General features: G+C 33.9%; 1 protein-coding gene across 1 annotated transcript; it reads right to left on the reverse strand.

Annotated features, from left to right (window-relative positions):
* Positions 1–13,692: 13,692 nt before the first annotated feature.
* Positions 13,693–16,094, reverse strand: LOC127085440 (gibberellin 20 oxidase 2). The gene is made up of 3 exons (XM_051025955.1): positions 15,549–16,094; positions 14,389–14,713; positions 13,693–14,294 (listed from the first exon to the last, which is right to left on the reverse strand). Exons 1-3 carry the CDS (start codon positions 16,064–16,066, stop codon positions 14,019–14,021), a joined length of 1,119 nt encoding a protein of 372 aa, XP_050881912.1. The 5' UTR covers positions 16,067–16,094; the 3' UTR covers positions 13,693–14,018.
* Between the last annotated feature and the right edge of the window lie 7,120 nt (positions 16,095–23,214).

Consider the following 23,214-nt stretch of genomic DNA (forward strand, 5'->3'; position numbering starts at 1 on the left):
GCTTGCAAGCTCTGAAATCTCTTCGTGTTATGTGGTTCTTTCCTGACTTGGTCTTTCCATACCGCTTTCTTGGTCCAGTGTCCCCAAAATGTGTCCGACTTCTTTTCTCAAGGTTGCATCAACTTCCGGGGTGCCTTATCAGCCTAAGTTTGAGGAGTGTCATTCATCCACTACCATTGATCCCGGGCTCGTCCAACCGTTTCTCATCACCCTATACACACAGTAGGTCCAAAAGAACAGAAAACAAACAAAACAAACAAACATACTAATATAGTGATAACATAACAAAAACAAAACAAATTGAAAGAAAATAAAACATGAAAGGAGGAAACCCCCCCCCCCCCACACTTGACCTAAACATTGACCTCAATGTTTAAATTCAAACACGAAAGGGACTTACAGTGCTCACTGTTGAGGAGGAGGCGGAGGATCGTGCGAGAAATGCAACATCAGACGTTGCATCATGGCCTGCATGTCATCCATGACTGTCCCTTGCCGGAACAGTTCCACACTATGTCTATCAAGTTCCGCACCTTGCCTGGTCTGCTCGGTGCGGAGAGTTCCCATCTCTGTCTGGATCCAACCCCACTGATCCTGAGACATAAAAGAGGAGCCTTCACCCGGTAGGCTTGAATCATGTGGGGGTGGCATACCGTGGGTAGCTTGCCTCTCGTCTTCTTCCATGTCCTCACCTGAAAGGTCATGGTCAAACTGTGTATCTTCCCCTACCGCTTGGGCTAAACCTGTGTACAACCAATTAGCAGCATTGGCAATGCAAATGGACCCAGGTGCCGGAAGTGCGAGCACTTCCACATTGTGAATCATCAGAGCGTAATGAGTCGGCCTGATGGCAATCATTTGTTGATTGACTAGCGTGTGCATGTCAATCCTATTCTTGCCTATTACTGCAGTCTCTTCCATCAGCAGTTGATCATACCCGAAGTGGCCCGCAATCTGCATGATCATACCACCTACAGAAATATCCCCAGTAGTTGCATGGCCAACCTGTTTCAGATGATTGGCGGCGAAAGCCGCTGCATTGATTCGCTCATTATGAGCCATGCAATACAGAAAATATAATTCTCTCTTTGCCTCAACCCAGTACTATCACCCCGTCCGAACAAGGTGTATGCTAACCCTTTTTGTGCATACCTAAAGCACGGGTTGTGAATTCCAGAAGCCTTTCCCGAGATGGGGTTATACCCAGTTTTACCTGTAATAGCTTGCCAGAAATCAACAGCAGAAAAAGTGTCCGGAGGGGATCCGGATCCAGATACCGGGAGTTTCAGAATACTCCCTAGTTCCGCAACCGATAACTCATGATCTTCATCAAACAGGCGGAAAGTAATTTGCCCATAAAACTCCAACTCCGACCCTGTCCACCTTCTCCTCATCTTGAACTCAACCGTACTCAAGAATTCAAGGGTTATCCGAGCGAAGGTCGGTGCCTCAAATTGCATGTATTCCAACATACCAATGTTGTGGAACATGCGGTGCACCTCTTCTTTCAAACCTAACTCATCCAGGGTGGCATCACACATATATCTGGTCGGAATAAGCTTATGTTTGGCTAGAATGACATACCTCTCTTGATGCTCCGGTTGGTCAAACAAAATGCCATGATTGTTTGTAGAGCGTCTAACCCGTTGCTTTGGTCGAGAAGACGTGGCTACCTCTTTCTCCTTGCTTGCACGCTTTGGAGGCATAATGTACCTGACAAAATTTTCTCAAAATCCAACGAAAAGGTTAGTGAAAACTACAACCGTCACTGTGTAGAGGACGGCGAGGGGAACACTTTTTATGAAGGTGAGTGGATGTGAAAATGAGTGGAGCTAGGAGAAAATTGAAGCTTAGCTTGATGGAGGCTAGGTTTACAATGGAGGAAGTGGGAGAGAGAGGTTGTCAAAATCAGAAAAAGTGAGAATGAGTGGTGAGGAAGAGAGATAATAGCAAGTGGGGCCCATTACTTAAAATACCCAAAATCAAAAAATTTGAAAATTTTACCCGTTACAAACAACACGGCCGTGTTCCTACACACGGGCACCCGTGCTAATCTTCTGTTTTAATTAACACGGCCGTGTGTCAGCACACGGGTGCCCGTGTTAACTCACTGTTTTAATTAACACGGCCGTGTGTCAGCACACGAGTGCCCGTATTAACTCACTGTTTTACTTAACACGGCCGTGTGTCAGCACACGGGTGGCCGTGTGGATGCCCCTGTTTTTCATACTTTCTGAATTCGGAAATGCTTCTTTGGTCTGGCATCCTGTCACTGCGACGTGATTATGATTATGGTATCATTTCTCCTTACCTACAACAACATTTCACACCCATACAGAAAAGAAAATAAAAAGCAAAATAAGTTAGCAATCAAACACGTGGGTTGCCTCCCACGAAGCGCTTCGTTTAACGTCGCATGGCTCGACGGTTGCCCACCTCATTAGGCGAGGCGCATATGGTCAATCAAACCCGGTTGTTGGCCTCTGTAGTATGGCTTCAGCCTCTGGCCATTCACCTTGAATACATCTCCATTGTCTTGGTTCTTAATCTCTATTGCTCCGTGTGGAAAAACCTTATGCACGACAAATGGCCCGGACCATCTGGACTTTAATTTCCCAGGAAACAACTTCATCCGCGAATTGAACAACAATACCAGTTGTCCTTCCTAGAAATCTTTCCTGATGATTCTCTGATCATGCCACTTCCGTGTTTGCTCCTTGTACATCTTTGCATTCTCATATGCCTGATTACGAAATTCTTCTAACTCGTGAAGTTGAAGAATTCGGGATTCACCGGCTTTTGAAAGATCACAATTTAAGAACTTGGATGCCCAAAAGGCTTTGTGCTCCAATTCCAAAGGAAGATGACAAGCCTTACCATAAATCAGCTGATACGGAGACATGCCAATTGGTGTTATGAAAGCGGTTCGGTACGCCCATAGCGCGTCATCCAATTTGATTGCCCAATCTTTCCGTGAAGCACTGACTGTTTTTTCCAAAATCTTTTTAATTTGCCGATTAGACACTTCAACTTGCCCACTCGTTTGGGGATGATATGGTGTGGCAATCTTGTGCTGCACATTATATTTCTTTAATAGGTTCTCCATGAGCTTATTCAAGAAATGTGTTCCTTCATCACTGATAAGTGCTCGAGGCACACCAAACCTGGAGAAGATATTTTGTTTAAGGAAGCTTACCACTGCTCTAGCGTCATTAGATGGGAGAGCTACGGCTTCCACCCATTTGGAGACGTAGTCCACAGCCACCAGAATATAATTTTTCCCAAATGAGGATGGAAATGGTCCCATAAAGTCTATTCCCCAAACATCAAATAATTCCACTTCAAGCATGCCCTTTTGAGGCATCTGATTCTTTCTAGAGATATTTCCTGTCTGTTGGCACCTGTCACATTCCTTCACCATGACTTGGGCATCCTTAAACAACGTGGGCCAGTACAACCCGGATTGGAGGACTTTTGCGGCTGTCCTGTCTCCACTAAAGTGTCCCCCATCTCTGAGTCATGACAAGCCTTTAAGACTTCATTTTATTCTTCCTCAGGGACACATCGACGAATTAGTCAATCTACCCCTTTCTTATACAAGAATGGTTCGTCCCACAAATAGAACCTGCAATCATGAAAAAACTTTTTCTTTTTGTTATAATCAAAATCGTCAGGAATTATACCACCTACCAGGTAGTTTGCGTAGTCAGCAAACCAAGGAACACCCACCACCGCGAGGATTCTTTCATCTATAAACTCGTCCTTTATGGGATGTTCCTCTTTCGTCTCTTCAATCGGAAACATTCGGGACAGATGGTCAGCAACGGTGTTTTCACACCCCTTTTTGTCTCGAATTTCAAGGTCAAATTCTTGCAACAACAAGATCCATCTGAGCAGCCTTGGCTTCGAGTCCTGTTTAGAAAAAAGATATTTCAACGCAGCATGGTCAGTATAAACAATTACCTTTGTTCCCAACAAGTATTGCCGAAATTTGTCAAAGGCATAAACCACAGCCAGTAACTCCTTCTCTGTGGTTGCATAGTTCATTTGGGCTGGATTCAACACATGGCTAGCATAGTAGATGACGTGGAGGCGTTTGTCTTTTCTTTGCCCCAAGACAGCCCCTACTGCTATATCGCTCGCATCGCACATTATCTCAAAGGGTAGAGACCAGTCAGGCGAGATCACTATAGGAGCAGACACCAATTTATTTTTCAGAATCTCGAAGGCTTCGTTGCACTTTTTGTCAAACAGAAACGGAGTATCCTTCACAAGCAGGCTAGTAAAAGGTTTTGCGATCTTGGAGAAATCTTTGATGAACCTACGATAGAATCCTGCATGTCCCAAGAAACTCCGTATACCTTTCTCGTTCACAGGGTGAGGTAGATTGGCGATCACTTCCACTTTTGCCTTGTCAACTTCTATCCCCTGATGGGAAATTTTATGTCCTAGTACTATCCCTTCTCTCACCATGAAGTGACACTTTTCCCAATTCAGAATTAGATTGGTTTGTTGACACCTTTCCAGCACAAGTGACAGATTAAACAAACAATTTTCAAAAGAAGATCCAAATACCGAAAAATCATCTATAAACACTTTCATGTGCTTTTCAAGCATATCGGAAAATATGGATGTCATACACCTCTGAAATGTTGCGGGTGCGTTGCATAAACCAAATGACATTCTTTTATAAGCAAAGATTCCGTATGGGCATGTGAATGCTATTTTTTCTTGATCCTCAGGTGCCACCGCAATTTGGTTGTACCCTGAGTACCCATCCAGAAAACAGTAGAAATCATGACCTGCCAATCTTTCCAACATCTGATCGATAAAAGGTAAAGGAAAATGGTCTTTCCTTGTAGCAGTGTTCAGTCTTCTATAGTCTATACAAACTCTCCATCCTGTAACAGTACGGGTGGGGATCAACTCATTTTTCTCATTTTTTATCACAGTTGTCCCTCCCTTCTTTGGTACCACATGAACTGGGCTCACCCACGAACTATCAGATATTGGGTAAATTAACCCTGCATCTAAAAGTTTCACAACCTCCTTGTTTCTAAAAGTTTCACAACCTCCTTGCGAACAACTTCTTTCATAGCCGGATTCAATCTTCTTTGAGGTTGGACGACCGGTTTCTGATCATCCTCCATCAAAATCTTATGCATACACATTGTCGGGCTGATTCCTTTCAAATCGTCCATCGCCCACCCAATAGCACCCTTGTATTTCTTTAGGACTTTGATTAGCTCTCCTTTTTGGGTCTCTCTCAAGCCTGAATTTATGATTGTTGGACATTTTTCCTCATTGTCAAGAAACACATATTTGAGATGTTCTGGTAATTGTTTCAACTCTATCCCCTTTTTATTATCCTGTTTTGATTCTGAAGATGTTTTAAGTCGAAGCTCCTCCCACCGTTGCGGTCGGGAACGAACCCAAGGCGGTTGTTCCTTTAACATTGCTACCACTTCGGATTCTTCCTCATCAATTCCTTCAGTATCCTCCACAATAGATAAACTCAAAACTCTCTCCAAAGGAAGTCTGGATATTGTAATCTGCATAGATTGAGCAAAAACTGTATCTAACACTTCAATACTTTTACTCACCCCTTCGTCCTCCTTGAATTTCATAGTATCCCTCACATCAATTTTGAGCTTTTCATCATAAACTTTGAGGGTCATGGTTCCTTCCTCAATATCTATCATGCATCTTCCCGTTTCCAGGAAAGGTCTTCCCAATATGAGAGGAATCTCCTCATCTTCCGGCATCTCGAGTATCACAAAATCCACCGGGAATACAAATTTATCAATCTTCACCAGAACATTTGTTGCTATACCATAGGGTCTCTTCATAGAATGATCCGCAAACTGCAGTGTCATGCGAGTATCCTGCACCTCCCCTAACTCAAGTTTTTTGTAAATTGAGAGGGGCATTAGACTCACACTTGCTCCCAAATCAATCAGTGCCTTTTTGAAGGATCTATCTCCAATGCTACAAGGAATAGTGACTGCACCTCTATCTTTTTTCTTGATCGGAATTTTTAGGCCCTGCAAAATAGCACTACAAGTTTCAGTTAGCATAACTGGCTCGCTGTCGATCGACCTCTTCTTTGATATGATGTCTTTCATGAATTTGGCGTAGATCGACATCTGTTCCAGAGCTTCAGCAAAAGGTATGTTGATCTCAAGCTTCTTGAATAATTCCAAGAATTTCTCCAAAAAAAATTCATGGAGATCTTTCTTCTTTGTTCTTGTCGGAAAAGGAAGAATGATCTTTGGTTTTTGTTTCTCTTGCTGGCTTGTCGGCTTGACTACCACGTCTTCAGTTTGTTTTGGCTCTTCTCTAATCTCCAAGTCAACTTCCAACAATCCCTCTTCTTCAACATGTTCGTCAACTTGTGGTTCCTTAGTCTTTCCTTTTCTGGTGACCACAACTTTAATGTGACTTTGATCACGGGGATTAACGATTGTCCCACTAGGAAGTGTGCCAGGTGCATGAGAGTTTGAAGCTAACTGTTGGACAATTTGTCCCATCTGAATTTCAAGATTTTTTATGGATGCTGTAGTGTTTTTCTGATTATTTTGAGTCTCCTCTTGGAATTGGATGTTGTGAGTTGCCATTTTTTCAATTGCGATCTCCCAATCTGCCTTCTTAGGTACCTGTTGTTGCTGCTGCGGATATTGATTTTGATATTGACCCTGTGCCTGCTGTTTCACGTTCCCTCTTTCATCTTTCCATGCAAAGTTGGGATGATTTTTCCACCCCGGGTTGTATGTGTTGGAGTAGGGATTGTTCTGCTTTAAAAATTTTATATCTTCGATCTGTTGCGGTGTTGCAAAACAATGAACAGTATTGTGTGGTCCATTGCAAATGTCACACACTTCACTCGGTGCCTGTTGCACTTGAGCCACTTTCTGAGCACCTATGTTTAGTGCTCTCAACCTTTTCTCTACCTCTGCAGCAACAGCTTCCTCAATTTTCACCTGTTTATTTGTCTCAAGCTTCAAGTCAATAACTGCAGATTTGCTTGATACCCTGTCATATAACTCTAAATGCTCGTTCGAAGCAATAGCTTCAATTATCTTCTTCATACCGGTGGCTGTTGCAAAGTTGGCTGAGCCACCAGCTGCTGAATCAAGGATTTGCCTTGTTTGAATTCGAAGACCATTGACGAACATTTGCATTTGTTCGGTTTCATCCATGTTGTGAGTAGGATAAGCCACTAGAATTCTCTTGAATCGTTTGTAGGCATCTCCTAGTGACTCACCCTCTTTCTGTTTGAAGTTTAGGATCTCATATCTTTTCCGTAATGACACAGATGCGGGAAAATACTCTTGCAAGAATGCTGTTTCCATGTGCTCCCATGTAGTGATACTTCCAGTAGGTAAGGAATAAAACCACTCTTCAGCCTCATCTGCTAAAGTGAATGGGAACATACGAAGTCGGACTGCTTCTTCACTATGTCCAGGCATTTTCAGTGTTGTGCTCATGGTGAAAAATCTTTGCAGATGCTTGTTGGCATCTTTATTCACTCTTCCAGAGAAGGACCTTCTTTCGAGTTGGTTAATGGTGCTGGGATGCAGCTGGAATTGTTCCACAGTAACTGGTTGGTTGACAATTGTCATACGACCACCCGGGGTGTTGGTTCCACCATAGTCACCGAGGAGTCTCTCTGGTGGTGGTGGATTAGCAGCCATGATTTCAGGAACTGTTTCTGTGTCTGAATCCGAATTCTCTGAGTGCACTGAAACAACTTCTTCCTCCGCTTTCTCTGCTAATTCCAGTTTCTTTCTCTTAGCTTGTCGGAGTCGAGCGCGAAGAGTTCTTTCTGGATCTGCGTCAAAAGGAAAATCCGCTGAGGCCTTACCTCGCATAAACAAGTTAGACAAAAATTAGAATTGAATAACAAAATTTGTCACCGATAAAATTTTGGTTGAAGAGCAACAAAATTTCAATAGAATAAGAATTAAAATAGGTATTTTGGCAATCCCCGGCAACGGCGCCAAAAACTTGATCAGAAAAATAGCAAGTGTACTATTTTTACCGATGTAGTAATAAGGAGTTTTATTTCCAAGTATCAATCTCAAGGATTGCGTAGGAAATACTTATTTTAATTTGATTCTATCAGAACAAAGAGATAATGGTTTGGTTGTTTTGGAATTTATAATAGTAAACACAAAAATAGTAAAAATAATTGATTAAGATAAAAGATGCTAGGGTGAGTGGTTGAGTTAACCGATTATGAATTCAGTCCCGATTTCCTTAATACATATGAAACATTCAATCACTTGACCTCAGAATGTTCTTACTTAAGTCCTTAAGGAAGAAACTATTAAACTACCAATTCTTACTCAAATGTCCATTCAATTAATCATTGGTTTTAATCATACAAAATATCAAGGTTTACGGTGATTTACGAAAGTTACTAGTCCTAGATGATGCAATCATAAACCCAATTGTGTGAAAACCCTACCAATCACAATCCTGTTATTGGAAGTCATAGATTAATTTGTATTTGTCCGATACAAAAGCATAATAACATCACACAATTGAATTGAAATACGTAACATAGTAATCAAGAAATCATTGGTTCAAATTCATAGCATACGATAACATCAGGACCACCCCCTAGCATCAGGGGGTTTAGCCTCTCATAGTACTTAAAGAACTCATAAAGTAAAGATTAGACATTACAAAGAATTAGGAGAGCTTGATCTTCAATGGTTGATACCCTTGAATCTCGCTGTCTTCAAATTCGTCGTATTCGCTATCTTCTCCAATGCAATGCTTTCGTTCGTCTATCAAAAAAGGTCCCTTCTTCTTTCTCTTCCAAGCCTTCTTATAGCTTCAGATCACTCCCTTCCAAGCTAAAGGTCCAAACTACCCTTAATGAGCAGAATCGGTTCACACAGCAAAAATTAGGTTTTCCAAACTGCGTTCAATCAACACGGCCGTGTGGTGGCACACGGGTGGCCGTGTTGTTCTTCAGCATTAATTATTTTCAGCATAAGTTACAGTGGCAACAACACGGGCCGTGTCCCTACACACGGGTGCCCGTGTTAATGCATTGTTTTAATCAACACGGCCGTGTGGTGGCACACGGGTGGCCGTGTTGATCTCTGTTTTCTGCTCCCTCTCTGCTCTGCTTGATCAACAACACGAGCAGTGTTGTGGCTCACGGGTGCCCGTGTTGACCTGCTGTTCTTTCATATTTTTGTCCTTCAGAGTGTCCAGAACTTCACCATTCTTGCTTTTAAACCTGTAACAATGACACTACCAAACGAAGCATAAACGAGATCTTTTTGACATAAACTCATAATCGAATGCAATGCAATACCATATCAACAAAACATGCTAATTGACTCAAATGCAACTAAAAACAAACATAAATCTTACCAAAGGTGATGAAAATATGTCGGATTTGTTGGTGTAAGCCCTAGAGGCCAATACTTTTGGTACTTGTATCGAATTATTTAAAGGCATTTTCTTTATTATGGTTGATTAATAAAGTCCCTGGAATAGATAGTCTGTTTAATGTATTAAGTGTGACTTAATCATGAGAACACATTAAACATAAGGACACTATTCTTAAAGTATCCGTAGTCGAGCTTTAGTGTGAAGTGGGATAACATTAAAGCATTAAGACTATTATGTTTGTAGACTGATGATCACATCTCATGGATCATGGATAAAGAGTTATCAAGTCTTAAACATAGGTATGAATATTAGGAGTAATATTTATACCGGATTGACCCGCTATGAGAATACTATATAGAAAGTTATGCAAAGTGTCATAAGTTATTCTCATAGTGATAATAGTGTATACCACTCTTCGACCTGAAACCACTATGGATCCTAGATGTAGAGTTGAGTGCTTTATTGTTGATCCAATGTTGTCCGTAACTGGATAACCATATAGACAGTTAATGGGTACTCCACGAAGCATGCTGAGGGACATGAGTGTCCTAGATGGAATTTTCCAATCCTGCGTAACAGGATAAATGTCTATGGGCCCAATATTGAACTGGACAAGGGTGACACGGTCTATACCTTGTGTTCAATATAGACATAAGGGCAAAGGGGTAATTATATACATAATTATTATCACAAGAGGTTTTGTCAGATCACATGACATTTTCGTGACTTGGGTAGCAGTGATGTGTTGCTAGATACCGCTCACTGTTTATTATGTTAAATGCGTGATTTAATATAATTGCCAACGCCGCGAAAAACCTATAGGGTCACACACAAAGGACGGATTGATGAGAGATAGAATAATTAAGGAACATCGTAAGGTACGGTGTACTTAAGCAGAATACGAAATATGGTAAGGTACCAAATACTTAAGTGATTTTGGCATATTATGAGATATAGGCCAAAATGCACTTAAGTGGGCTTTTTGGCTTGAAGCCCACACAAGTGGTTCTATAAATAGAGCTCTTGTGCAGAAGCTTTATATGGGAATACAACACAACTGAAGAGTTGGAATTTCGTATCTCTCTCTCACTCAAAGCCTTCATTCATAACAGCTAGCACTGCGATTGAAGGAATCCGTTCGTGTGGACTGAGTAGAGACGTTGTCATCGTTCAACGTTCGTGATCGCCCCCGTGGATCGATATCAAAGGTTTTGATCATTATCAGAGATCTGCACCAAAGGTTTGAATCGCCACAAGAGGTAACGATTCTATCACTGATCATGCCCATTCGTAAGGATCACTAAATGGAGAAATTTTTAAATTCCGCTGCGCCTTGGATGGCAATTCTCCAACAGGATTAGCGGCGGAAATTCAATGGAAATGGTGACCGATCATGAGTCCACAATGCTCCCCCTCAAATGGAAACTCTTTTGTCCACATATATTTATATCATCGTAGACACCTCTTTCTGGAGATTTTGATTTCAACGAGACACCTCTTCCTAGGCATTTCGATATAAGTAAGTCAGTCTCTTTATTCGAACCAAAGGCTCATAATACCATTTATTGGGTTATGGGGAGGAGCATTAACATTAGGCTAAGAGTAACACACAAGTGAGAGAGATACCACATATCCACCTAAAACCTTAAGTTTTAGGGTGAACATGTGGTGTCTCTCTCACTTGTGCGTTGCTCTTAGTCCAATGTTGATGATCATCCTCATGACTTAATAAATTGGGTGAATATGTGGTGTTTATCTCACTCTTGTGTTTCTCTTAGCCCAATATTTATGCTCCCTCGTGTTGACCCTCTAAATAACCCCAACAGTAGTATAATGAGCCTTTGGTTCAAGTGAAGAGACTGAATCACTTGTATCGAAAGTATCCTCACATGGTCGTGGGTAGAGTGTTCTATTAAAGAGTGTCAACGGAGGTACAAGTGTATATGATAAAAAAGAGCTTCCGCTTAAGGGGGCATTATGGACATACTCACACTTAAGGGGGAGTATTAAGAATTATAAGTGTAAGTAGTATGGGGTAAGTCCTATATTGATTATAAATGTGGAGGCTTGGGCATTTATAAGTGGGAGAACTCACATACCTATCACCTTAAGCTTTTGGGTGGATATGTGGTGTCTCTCTCACTTGTATGTTGCTCTTGACCAAATGTTGATGCTTCTCCTCATGACCTAACATATTTATCATGCAATTTCACATCTAGGTAACACATAACATATTTCACACAATCAAAACTAACAACACGTTAATCAATTATGGATGATTTGCACAAATCTCACATAATTCACAAAACCCTCATCAATGAAGTACAAAGGGGAAAGGGAAGAATATAGGGGTAAGGATCCCCCTTGTCATACAAGAATAAGAACCCTTATCATTTAAAGTTCCCCCTTACCTCGATTACACAATAAATTTTCCAACTTGATAATGTCTTCTTCTTCCTAGAGCTCTCCTTAGGGTTCCTAGTCATTTACCTTTTTTTTTTCTTTTCATTTTTTTCAAATTCTATGTATTATATAAAATTTACAATCCCCCATATTATCTATACAAAATACCTAATTATATTATTCATAAATCTCAAATTTCCCTCAACTTATGGGCTCTTACTCCTTACAACACTAATTTCACTAAAATTCTAATTCCACCACATAATTAACTATTTCTCTTATTTTATTATTTTTAATTAAATAAAATCTACTAACCCCCGACAAAATACCACATAATTCTCATCAATCATAAAAAGCATTTTAATTACCCAAGTAATTAAATAAAAAGTAATAAAAAATCAATTAAATAAATTGATCGAATTTAGGGTGTTACAAAGGCATTGCTTGACTTTAGAGCCCACCTTTGCATATTATTACTTAATATGAACTCCTTTGTGGCCCAACTTATCTTGTTCGGAGTTGCCCAACAAACTATCAACTAAATTGGCAAGACCATCTGCATCCCCCCAAGTAGCTAAGCACTCTAAAATGTGATGTTACTGTAAGGCCTTCTGATTCCTAGACCTGCGGTCCCGCATATTATGAGGCTTGACCGCCTGTAAAGTGCAACGAAGAAAAAGTAACAACCAAACTCAAGCACCTACATATCCTAGATCATCAACCACCTTGAGGAGTGCATCTTTCAATGCCCGAGAGAAAGAAAGATGGCAGTTAAGAGGTATGTTCTTTACAGTGAAGATATGTGTTATAAAGACTCTCTCTATCAAACTTGCGTCCAATACGATCCCCTCATTTTCACCAAGGTTACTAGAGTCTGTTGTGGATGGTTTTATAATATCCATAATGTGACTTCCGACTTCTCATGTCCCATGAGTAACCCGAACCAGACCACCAAAATGATGACATGCCTGACTTATGGCATGAATGCTCATATACCTGCCACATATACATTGCCCAAACTCCCCCTTAAAGTTTGCTCGAATATGATAAACAAATCTGGATCACTCTCTATATCTTCCTGATTTATGTTTTTGCATTCATCATTGCATATGTGTAGCAACTTAAGATGAGACACCATACAAGAAATACCCTTGCTCCCATCCTTGCCATGGGAAACAATGAAACTCACGAAATGGACAATGCAAACCTCTTATCTGAGTAGAAACCATATGACAATGCAAAACTATGCTTCTCCCTTACTCAATGCAAAATAATTATGGTTGAGGAATTTTAACAAACACCTTGTAGGGAGCAGCGAAAAAGCATTTTGACATGGTCGTGATGCTACCTAGTTCAGATCTTCTACAACATTTGGTGAAACTTGTTAAGGAAAACCATTGGTTAAAGCCATTTATAGAATAACATTACAGAGGATGAAGTGCCTGAAGTCAAACTTTAGATAAAATTGTCTGCCAAACAAGGACTAGTGTGGTGTTTGGAATGGGACTTGCAGAAGTCTGGTGTTACTTGAAACTAGTATGAAACTGATGAAGAATGTGTATTGTAGAAGAATAGAAGTGACTTGTTTCTTGGGCTACATGAATTATGCTAGTCTTAGTAGGTGTTTATTAAGTCTAAGGGTGTTTTTATTAAGTTCAAAACATGATTTGAAATATGTGTTTACTTTTTATCTTATAAATTTCTTTTATTTGGTGTGTGTTTTTTGTTATAAAATGGGTTGGATCAAGGGTGAAATGTGGTGTTCAAGAGAGACCGAAAAAGAGGGTGCAAAGAGAACTTATCTGATGTATAAGCAATAAAACTAACATGCAACCTTTAGTCATAAAGGATCAAGAGAGAACAAATGCATTCAAGGAGAGAAAATACTTTAAAAAGTAAATTTGTTATTCATATTATTGGGATACACTGAATTTTTCTTACAAACACTACAAATATGATAATATCTTATTCAAACTGTTTGATAAAAAGGAAATTCAAAATTCACCATTGTCTATGTTATACATGTAATACATACATGTATACATAAAAGAGTAACAACACAAATATAGTACACATAAAGTTTATTGCTTATAAAGAAACGGGTATGATTTATTCAACTGACATATACCCATTTGACTGAAAATATAAAAGGTAATTATCATTCCAAAGAAATTTTATTCAGCATCCAAACTCCAAAGAACTTATTTATTGGATGCATTGGAAGCACAAAGCCATGAGACAAAATTCATAAGAGTCTTATGATCAACCATATACTGCTTCTTTTGAGTAAACTCAAAATATTGCGACCATGTGAAATCAGGATATATATTTAGCTCTTCTTTTCCCAAAATATTTTTGGGGGCTCTGAGAATTTTGTCTCCTTTTGGGCATAAAAAGAATGCTAGTGTCTTTCTCTCCATCTCCTTATTAGTCATTACTCTATGACTGCAACTCTTGTATATCCCATTAGTCAACACCTAAGATATATAATAAAAAAAGTCAACTATATAATACTACATTATCATCATATCATGTATCATTATCATTTTTCACAATGTGCAATATCCATACCTTAAAAGTGTCACCTATGCTTATGACAAAGGTATTGGGTATGTGGGGAATTTCATACCATATTTCATCAATCAAAACTTCTAGACCTCCAACTTGATCTTGGAAAAGAATGGTGATCGAGCTTGGATCACAATGAGGACCAACACCAAGGGTGCCAACTTTGTCACCATTGCTAGAAGGATAAGAATTACATCTCATCATTGACTCAGCATCTTTGAATTCTTTTTGATAATAAAGAGGGTCCAGACCCAAGCTAATGGCCAATAGCTCCAAAATCGGTCCAGATAATTTTTTCATTGCATCACAATACTTTTGACACACCAACCTAATCCAATTAGAGATAGGGTTTTCAAGATAGAGAATTAAGAATTTTTTTCCAGCAATGTCCATTAAAACCCTACAATTCTAATCCAATTCTAATCCAATTCATATGTTATGCAATCATATTTAGCTATCGATTTGTGTAAATCAATTAGTGAAAATAATCAAGAAATTTTCATTCCTATTTCATGTTAAATCCCTAAATCAGAGTTTGAAGCAAAATCCCCATACTTGAAGAACCATCAAAGCTAGGAAAACAACATTGTCATGGTTGTTACACTTTCATGAAGATAAATTTTTCATGCTAGTGGATTTTATTAAAAGACAAAATTATTTTAAAATGTAAAGAGTTGAATCAGGAAGAAAAAAATAAAGCACTAAACCATTATTTAAAATTAAGTAAAAGGATAGCATAAATGATTTTTACTAAAAACTGGTAAAAAAATATATTAAACAACCTCATTTTCTTAACTCGCAATACTAATAAAATTACTTTTAAAAAATGGATTGGTGAGTTTAATTGACTTTGACCGACACAAATCCACATATGAGATTGAGTCGCCCATGTTACTTTTTGGGTGGATTAGAAACTTTTTTTTTCATCTTAATTTGACACAAATTACTTATTCGTTAGGAGTCATAGATTTACATTGTAAATGTGGTGGAAATATTAGATCCGAAAAAAAGTTGAAATTACTGCTAAATTAAGTTACAGATTGCACATATTATAATTGATTATGTTTGATGGTAAAAGATTATTATATCTATGTAATGGATGTACGAGTATACTTTATGATTCACATGGTTAGTTAATTCATTAAAAGAATCATGATTCTTACCGAGCTTGTTGGTGATCGTCACCTAAGATCGATTTGAAGAACTCAGCAATCTGTGAATTAGATTCGTCGTAATGTTTGTATTGAAAAGTAAATGACTCTTTCCATGGTAAGTTGGAAGAAGATCGCCATGCGTGAGAACCTAAGTAGCCCCATGGATACCTCATAGAACCTACCTTCGTGAACAAAGGAAGTTTGAAAATATTGTCGAATTCTCGATAAGTATCATTTATCAAATTCTGATCCACGCCGTGATCAGAGACTATGAAAAAGCCATGCTTCGTGCACGAAACCCTCACAATGTCTGCAACAACATCCAAAACAACTTCATCACAACCTTTCATAATTTCTAAGTTAATGATTGGTATGTTAACCCTGTTTTCACCTATTTGGATTATTTCCCAAGGTAACTTATAGGACTCTTTAGGCATCTCAGTTTCCTCATACAACAAATTGGAGTCCAAAATTTGGACTTCATTTTCATTTTCTGAGGAAGAAACGATATCAGACTTCGATTCCATTAAATTTAGGAGATACACTCAAACCAAATATAAAATCTTAGGTGCAATTACAACTATAAGAGCATGCTATATAAATACGTTTTTCAGACATCGAAAAGAAAAAAAAAATCTTTATTTTAATAAAATAAATAAATTAATTTAATTTTTATATTTGTATTTTACTTAAAACTCATTTATAATTTTATCATTTTTTTAATCAATATATTTATGTTGACACCCTTCCTCTAATTTTTTTCTTTAAATCTCAAATTCAATGAATATGTTTCTTTAAAACAAATTATTGATTTATAAGTAACATAAATTTATATATAAGTAACTTATTTACATTCATAATTATAAAAAATATAAAGAAATATGGTAAGAAGTTGGACCCTCAACCAACAATTTACACTCATCTATTTTAAAAGTACATGTTAGTTGAGTCACTCACTCAAATTCAACAAATATAAACACTATATATGTTACTTGTTTTAAAATTAAAATGAAGATCCATTTTGTTTTGAATTAGAATTAAGATCCATTTTGTTTTGAATTAGAATTAAGATCCATTTTAATCCTTAAAAAAAGTGAGATCTAATTTAGTTTCTTAAAAAAAATTAAGTCAATTTTTAGTCCTTAATAAAAATAAATCGGTACAACATATTTATTACTTTTTAGTATAATTACTCACCAAATTTATTAACTTAATTTATTCTTCCAATTTAGTCTCTTAACTAAAAAAATGTTACAAGTTAAATTCTTAATTTCACTTTCATTATTCTATTTGGTCTCTTCCGTCAATTTCTGACAAAAAAAATGTTAAGATTCGATGACGTAGCGTGACGTGAAGGTTGATACAAATTTGAGTCAATATATGTAGTTAAAAATTGATAAACATATTAAATTGCAAAAGCAAAATCCGCGCAATTTAAACACCGTATCAACTTTTAACTATATATTTTGACTCAGATTTATATCAATGACCTCTTATTGTTACACCACGTCAACAGAACTTAAAGTTATTTTATCAAAAATTGACGGAAGAGACCAAATATAATAACATAACTGAAGTTAGGGGACTAACTTCTAATATTTTTTAGTTAATAGACTAAAGTGGAACATTATATTAAATTCAAGGATTAAAATATGTATCAAACCTTACCTTTTTTACATTTTGTTTCTTTAATGAAGAAAAAATTGAAAAAATAAAGTTACATTTTTTATTATATTTTTTTATGTATTTATGTATTGTATTAAAAATATAATAATAATAAATAGAAAATACTAATAAAATATTATATAATTAATTATCTATTTTTAAATTGAGATTTGGTCAATTTTTATTGTATGCCACTTTTTAATTTAAGAGAGTTATTTTTTATTATGAATTCAATATTTAAAATGTATAGAACCGGTCTTAAAAACTAACCCTCTTTTATTCGAAAAGAAAACTAAAAAATAGATAATAAATAATTAAAATAATAATAATAATCTCGTTAAGTCACTTAAATTGATAGTTATACAGAGATGTTGGCGGAAGAGATGAGAGTTCGAATTTGCAATATGATACATATTTACATTTAAGGGATGATATTTCGACAAGTAAACTAATAGTCTAAAATAATGTCAATAATTGTCTCTATTAAGTCATTTAAATTTTGAGAAAAAAGACTATACATTGAAAGTGTAAAATATTTTTACATTGTCAACCAATCAGAGACGTGTATCCCGTCAAATCACAGATTTAATTTTAAAATACTGGTATGACATGACAGAACATTATAATTCTATTGGATGATGGTGTAAAAAAGTTTACACAATGCACTATCTTTAATCTCTTAAATTGTATTTATCAAATAGTTTAATGACGGAAATTTATCATTTAAAAGTGAACAAGTACTATATCGCGATAGAATTATATCGCGATAGAAATTCATCATTTAAAGTACTATATCATTTAAATGGCGGAAATTCATCATTTAAATTTATTATATAAGATTTTATTGAAATTGTTTGATTTAAATGCAAATTTGGTCTGAAATATATTTTGTCTTATTGTTATAAAAAAAATCTATATATATAATTACAAATAATTTTTATTATTAAGAAATATACTTTATTTTCATACTTTGTAGTTTTTAGTTAATTGTAATGAAATTATAATTATAATTTTTTAATATTTCATATTAATATTAGATATAATTTTTCTCAATAACATTTATGTCATTTTATAAATACACATTTTTTCTTTCATTAATAACTGTTAAATTTTATATTTTATATTTTACTTTCTTTCATCTATATTTTCTTCATCAACAAAATATAAATAAAACATATCTTTTATTTTGTAAAAGACTAAATTGGGTTTCATTATTTTTTTTTGGTCTAAAATGGATTTTAATCAATGTTCTAAAAATTAGACCGGAGATCGAATCAGTAAAACTTGCGGTTTAAGATTTAATTGGTTCAACCGGTTAAACCTACGGTCGAACCGTTTATTAAATAAATTAATAATATGAAACCAAATTTCATAGATATGTCACACATAATCATACGTTCACAACTTAATAAAATAAATATTTCAAAAATCTATTACAAAGTTAATAAAACAATAGCGATAATACATATAATAACATAACATAGTTCTACACTTTATTTCAACTTTCATTTAAGAATAATTTGACCAAATAAAAAAGTTACAATAAAATAAATTAAACTAATTTAAACCAATATTAATATAATAGAATATAATAACTAAAATAAAGTTCAAATAATTAAGAACATCTAAGATAGAATACTAAAAATAAATAATATATTACATTTCATTAAAAAAACGAATTTGTGTTGAACTACGACAAACAAGTCCTAATTGATAAAAAACAATATTGACTTAAACGACAATCAATATTATATTAGATAGCATTATGCTTAAAAGAGACGGTGTGATGATGATGAAGTGTGGTTGAAAGAAAAACTATAATGGAGTGACAAAATTTAGAAGTTTGTATGATTGTAAAAAAAATATAGAATTTTTTTTTGTGATTAAGGAATGTATGTTAAGTTTTGATATTGATATATTAAAATTTAAAAAAGAAAATAAAAAAATGATTAATTTGATTTTTTTTTTAACCGGACGGTTTTACAACTGGTTTCAGTTCTTTGTTCCGAATGGTTTTGAACGATTCAATTCGATTTTTTTCGATTTTACTCCAGTTTTGACCTACTAATTATTTTGAAAGGATGATCCAACTGAATTTATCTTTGGTTCCCCATCCAACCGATTGAACCGACCGATTCGATTCAATTTTTAAAACATTAATTTTTATCTTACCATCATATGCTTATTTGGAAAGTATAGTTGAGTAAAATTAATTGATAGTTCCTAAAATATTCATATTTTATATTTATAATGATTAATGCTAATAAGATATAACAGTTCAGTGGCAATAGTTTGAGCTCATAAGCTCAAGAGATAAAGTTCAAATCTTTTCGATAACCTTTATAAAATAATAGTCATTAATTAGTGTCACTATAATTATTAATTAATTTCTCCAATCCTTTTTATTTTAAAATTATATATAGAAATTAAATTGTCAATGAAATATTATCAAATCATATAATATATGAGTTTAATATAACATTTATTTATCATGTCTTAAGAGTTAAGTAAGCTCTGTATTTAATAAATTTAAAATAATATAGTATTATTCAACTTTAATTTTATAGGACATGATATGCTTTATGATTTATGCACATCCATATAATAAATTCTATCATTGAATTAAAAGATATTATCATATATATATCATATATAAAATTTAGCATCAATCTAAAATCATTTGATATATTAACGAGATGCATAAAAATTAGTATCTTACGAAACATTAACAAAATCTTTAATTTTGATCATTCTCTTTATCATATTAAATGATTTTCCATTGATGTTAAATTTTATAGATATGATCTATATGATAATATCATTCAATATATCGGTTGATTTTGTTATGCATATAAGCAGTAAATAATTATTGAAAGTATCATGTTACAAAGTTTGATACACTAATGTATATATATATATATATATATATATATATATATATATATATATATATATATATATATATATATATATATATATATATATATATATATATATATATATATATATATATATATATATATATATATATATATATATATATATATATATATATATATATATATATATAATATATATATATATATATATATATAAAAGTGGAAATCAATTTATCTGAAGAATAAATTCTTTTATTTTATGCCAAATCATGGTTTTTGAATTGAATCTGATTTAATGATTAATTAAGTAAAAAATTAATTTAACAATTAGATTATATTTAAGTCAAAAACTATATTTTGGAGTAACTTAAAAAAATTTACTTTTAAAATTAAATTTTATTCTAATAACAGTAAAATATTCATACGGTGTATATGATTTCTATGGATTATGTTATTAAAAGGATCATAATATTATGTTTAATCATATTTTTTGTTTGTCTATTTATTTTACAGGATTAAAGAAAAAATTTATATTTTAAAATTAGACAATTTTGATATCTTTTATATTTTTGTATCGAAAATTGATAAACATCAAAATTTTAATTAATGAACATTTATAAAATATGACAAAAAAGTATATAGAAATTTTAAATATATAAAATACAAGTTACGTATAATTAAAAAAAATATGTCATCAATTTTATAAATCATTTAAAATAAAGGGAGCAAAATTATTTTTAAACAATAATATTATTACAAACATGTTGCTTTTATTATTTTAATATTATAGTGCAAGTGGTGGTGCATAATGTGAAAATTTTAGGTAAATAATTAAGTTTTTTTTTATTTTAATATCAAACTAATCAATATTTTTATATATTTTTTAATATAATCATATTTCAAAAAAAAATATTAAATGTGATATAATTGTGAGGCCCATTAAACATTAAAACAATATTCTTAAAGTATATGTAGTTAAATTTTATTATAAAGTGGAACAACATTAAAACATTGAGACTATTATATGGATAAACTATTGATTATATCTCACAAATCAAGGATAAAAACCTATCACATATTCACAGGTATACGTATTATGAGTAATATTTATACTATATTTAACTACCAAGAAATACTACATAAAATGTTATACAAGTTCAAAAGTTATTCTCAATGTGATAGTGGTGTATATCACTCTTCAATCTGAAACCAATATGGATCCTAGATATAGAGTCGAATGATTTATTATCGTTCAAATATTTCATAACATGATGTCTATAAAAATGGTTGATGAGTACTCCACAAATCATTATGAAGGACATGAGTGACATAGATGGAATTAGGTCATCCTGTTATTTATACCAACACTTTTTTTTATCATCACTAAAGGTGTTTGTTGGTATATGGAAAATTTCTTGTAGTGATTAAACTGAACAAGGGTAACACGATTTATGTCTTTTATTCAATATATACATGACGAAAAAAGAGTAACTGAACATATAAGCATTATCATATAAAGATTTCGTTAGATGGCATGACGAAAAAAGAGCACTACTATATTTCTAGATATTGCCCACTATTTATTATACTAAATGTCTGATTTAGTATAACTGCCAATGTTAAGAAAAACTATAGGGTCACACACAAAATGATAGATTGATGAGAGATAAAATGAATAATTGAAGTTTATTCGATTATATAGTGTTGCAAATCACTAACATTAGTTACTGAAATACGGTACACCATAAGGTACATCATACTTAAGTTAAATATAGAACACCACAAGGTACGATATAATTAAGTATAATACATAACATAATAAGTTACTATGCACTTAAATGGAATATAATATATCGGAATGTATCGTGCACTTAATTGAAATACAGTACAACATAAGGTGTAATGTGCTAAAGTGGACTTGTTAAGCTTGTATCCCAAATAAGTGGTTCTATAAATAGAACTTTGTGGTGATGTATTTATAGTTGATACAAATTTGGTTTGTGATACCCTAACAATATTCTCTCTCTTCATTCATAATAGTTATCACTGAGATTGAAGATATTTTATTCGTGTGGACTGAGTATAGGTATTGTTGTTCATTTAATGTACATGATTGTTCTTTGGATTCTGTATCAACGATTCATCACCACAAGAGAAAATCATCCTATCACTGATCATGTTCATTCATAAGGATCAAGTTAAGGGGAATTTTCATTTTTAGTTGCGTGTTTTAGAATGTGATTTTCCTTCACATCTAAGTAATCATATTTGTTGCATATTTTAGAATATGATTTCCCTTCACATCTAAGTAATCACATTTGTTTTCCATTTTTTCACTTTATAAACCATCGATAAATTATAAAATATCATATCACTTTTTGCTAAATTATTTTAAGACAATTAAATAAGTATTTAAAGGTTATAAATATTGAATTGTAAAAGTAAAAAATAAAATTATTTAACTTTTCTAAACTATTCAAAATATTTTAAATAATTAAATATTATAATAATTAGTCAAACAATAAAATTATCAATTTATGAGTCTGATATCCTTCAAACTTATATAAAAGGTATATATCAAATTAATTAATTTATCTTCTTTTTTTATAAAACAAAATTATTTTATAAATATGAACTATTTGTTCATGAAAAAATATAAATAAAGCTTCCACCAAGAATTGAACATTAGATAAACCACCAAATTACACTCATCTAACTCAACCACGCTTACTAGTTGAGTTATTCCACCACCCTAATTAATTTATCTTTATTCATAATTAAAGACTTGAAATGTAACACCGTAAATTATAAGTCTATAATAATAAATATAACTTTAACTTTTTATATTGGATACATTAAGAATTCAAATATGAAATAAACCAATATAAATTACAATTAATTTTTTTTTACAGTACGATGTATCTGACATAAAGTTTATTTGTTGAGTACAAACAAAGTACAATTGAAATGGGTCACCAACTTAAAATTTTTGGCTACCTATTTACTATTTATATGAAAAGAAATTTTCAATAGGTTCCTTAGTTAGTGTTAGAATTGTAATTTTTTGTGTCGAAACAGGTTGTTCGACAGAACAAGGAAGTGTCGAACCACCTAATATGTTAAGTTATGTT

Source organism: Lathyrus oleraceus, chromosome 1, assembly GCF_024323335.1.
Source record: "Lathyrus oleraceus cultivar Zhongwan6 chromosome 1, CAAS_Psat_ZW6_1.0, whole genome shotgun sequence".
Classification (NCBI taxonomy): domain Eukaryota; kingdom Viridiplantae; phylum Streptophyta; class Magnoliopsida; order Fabales; family Fabaceae; genus Lathyrus; species Lathyrus oleraceus.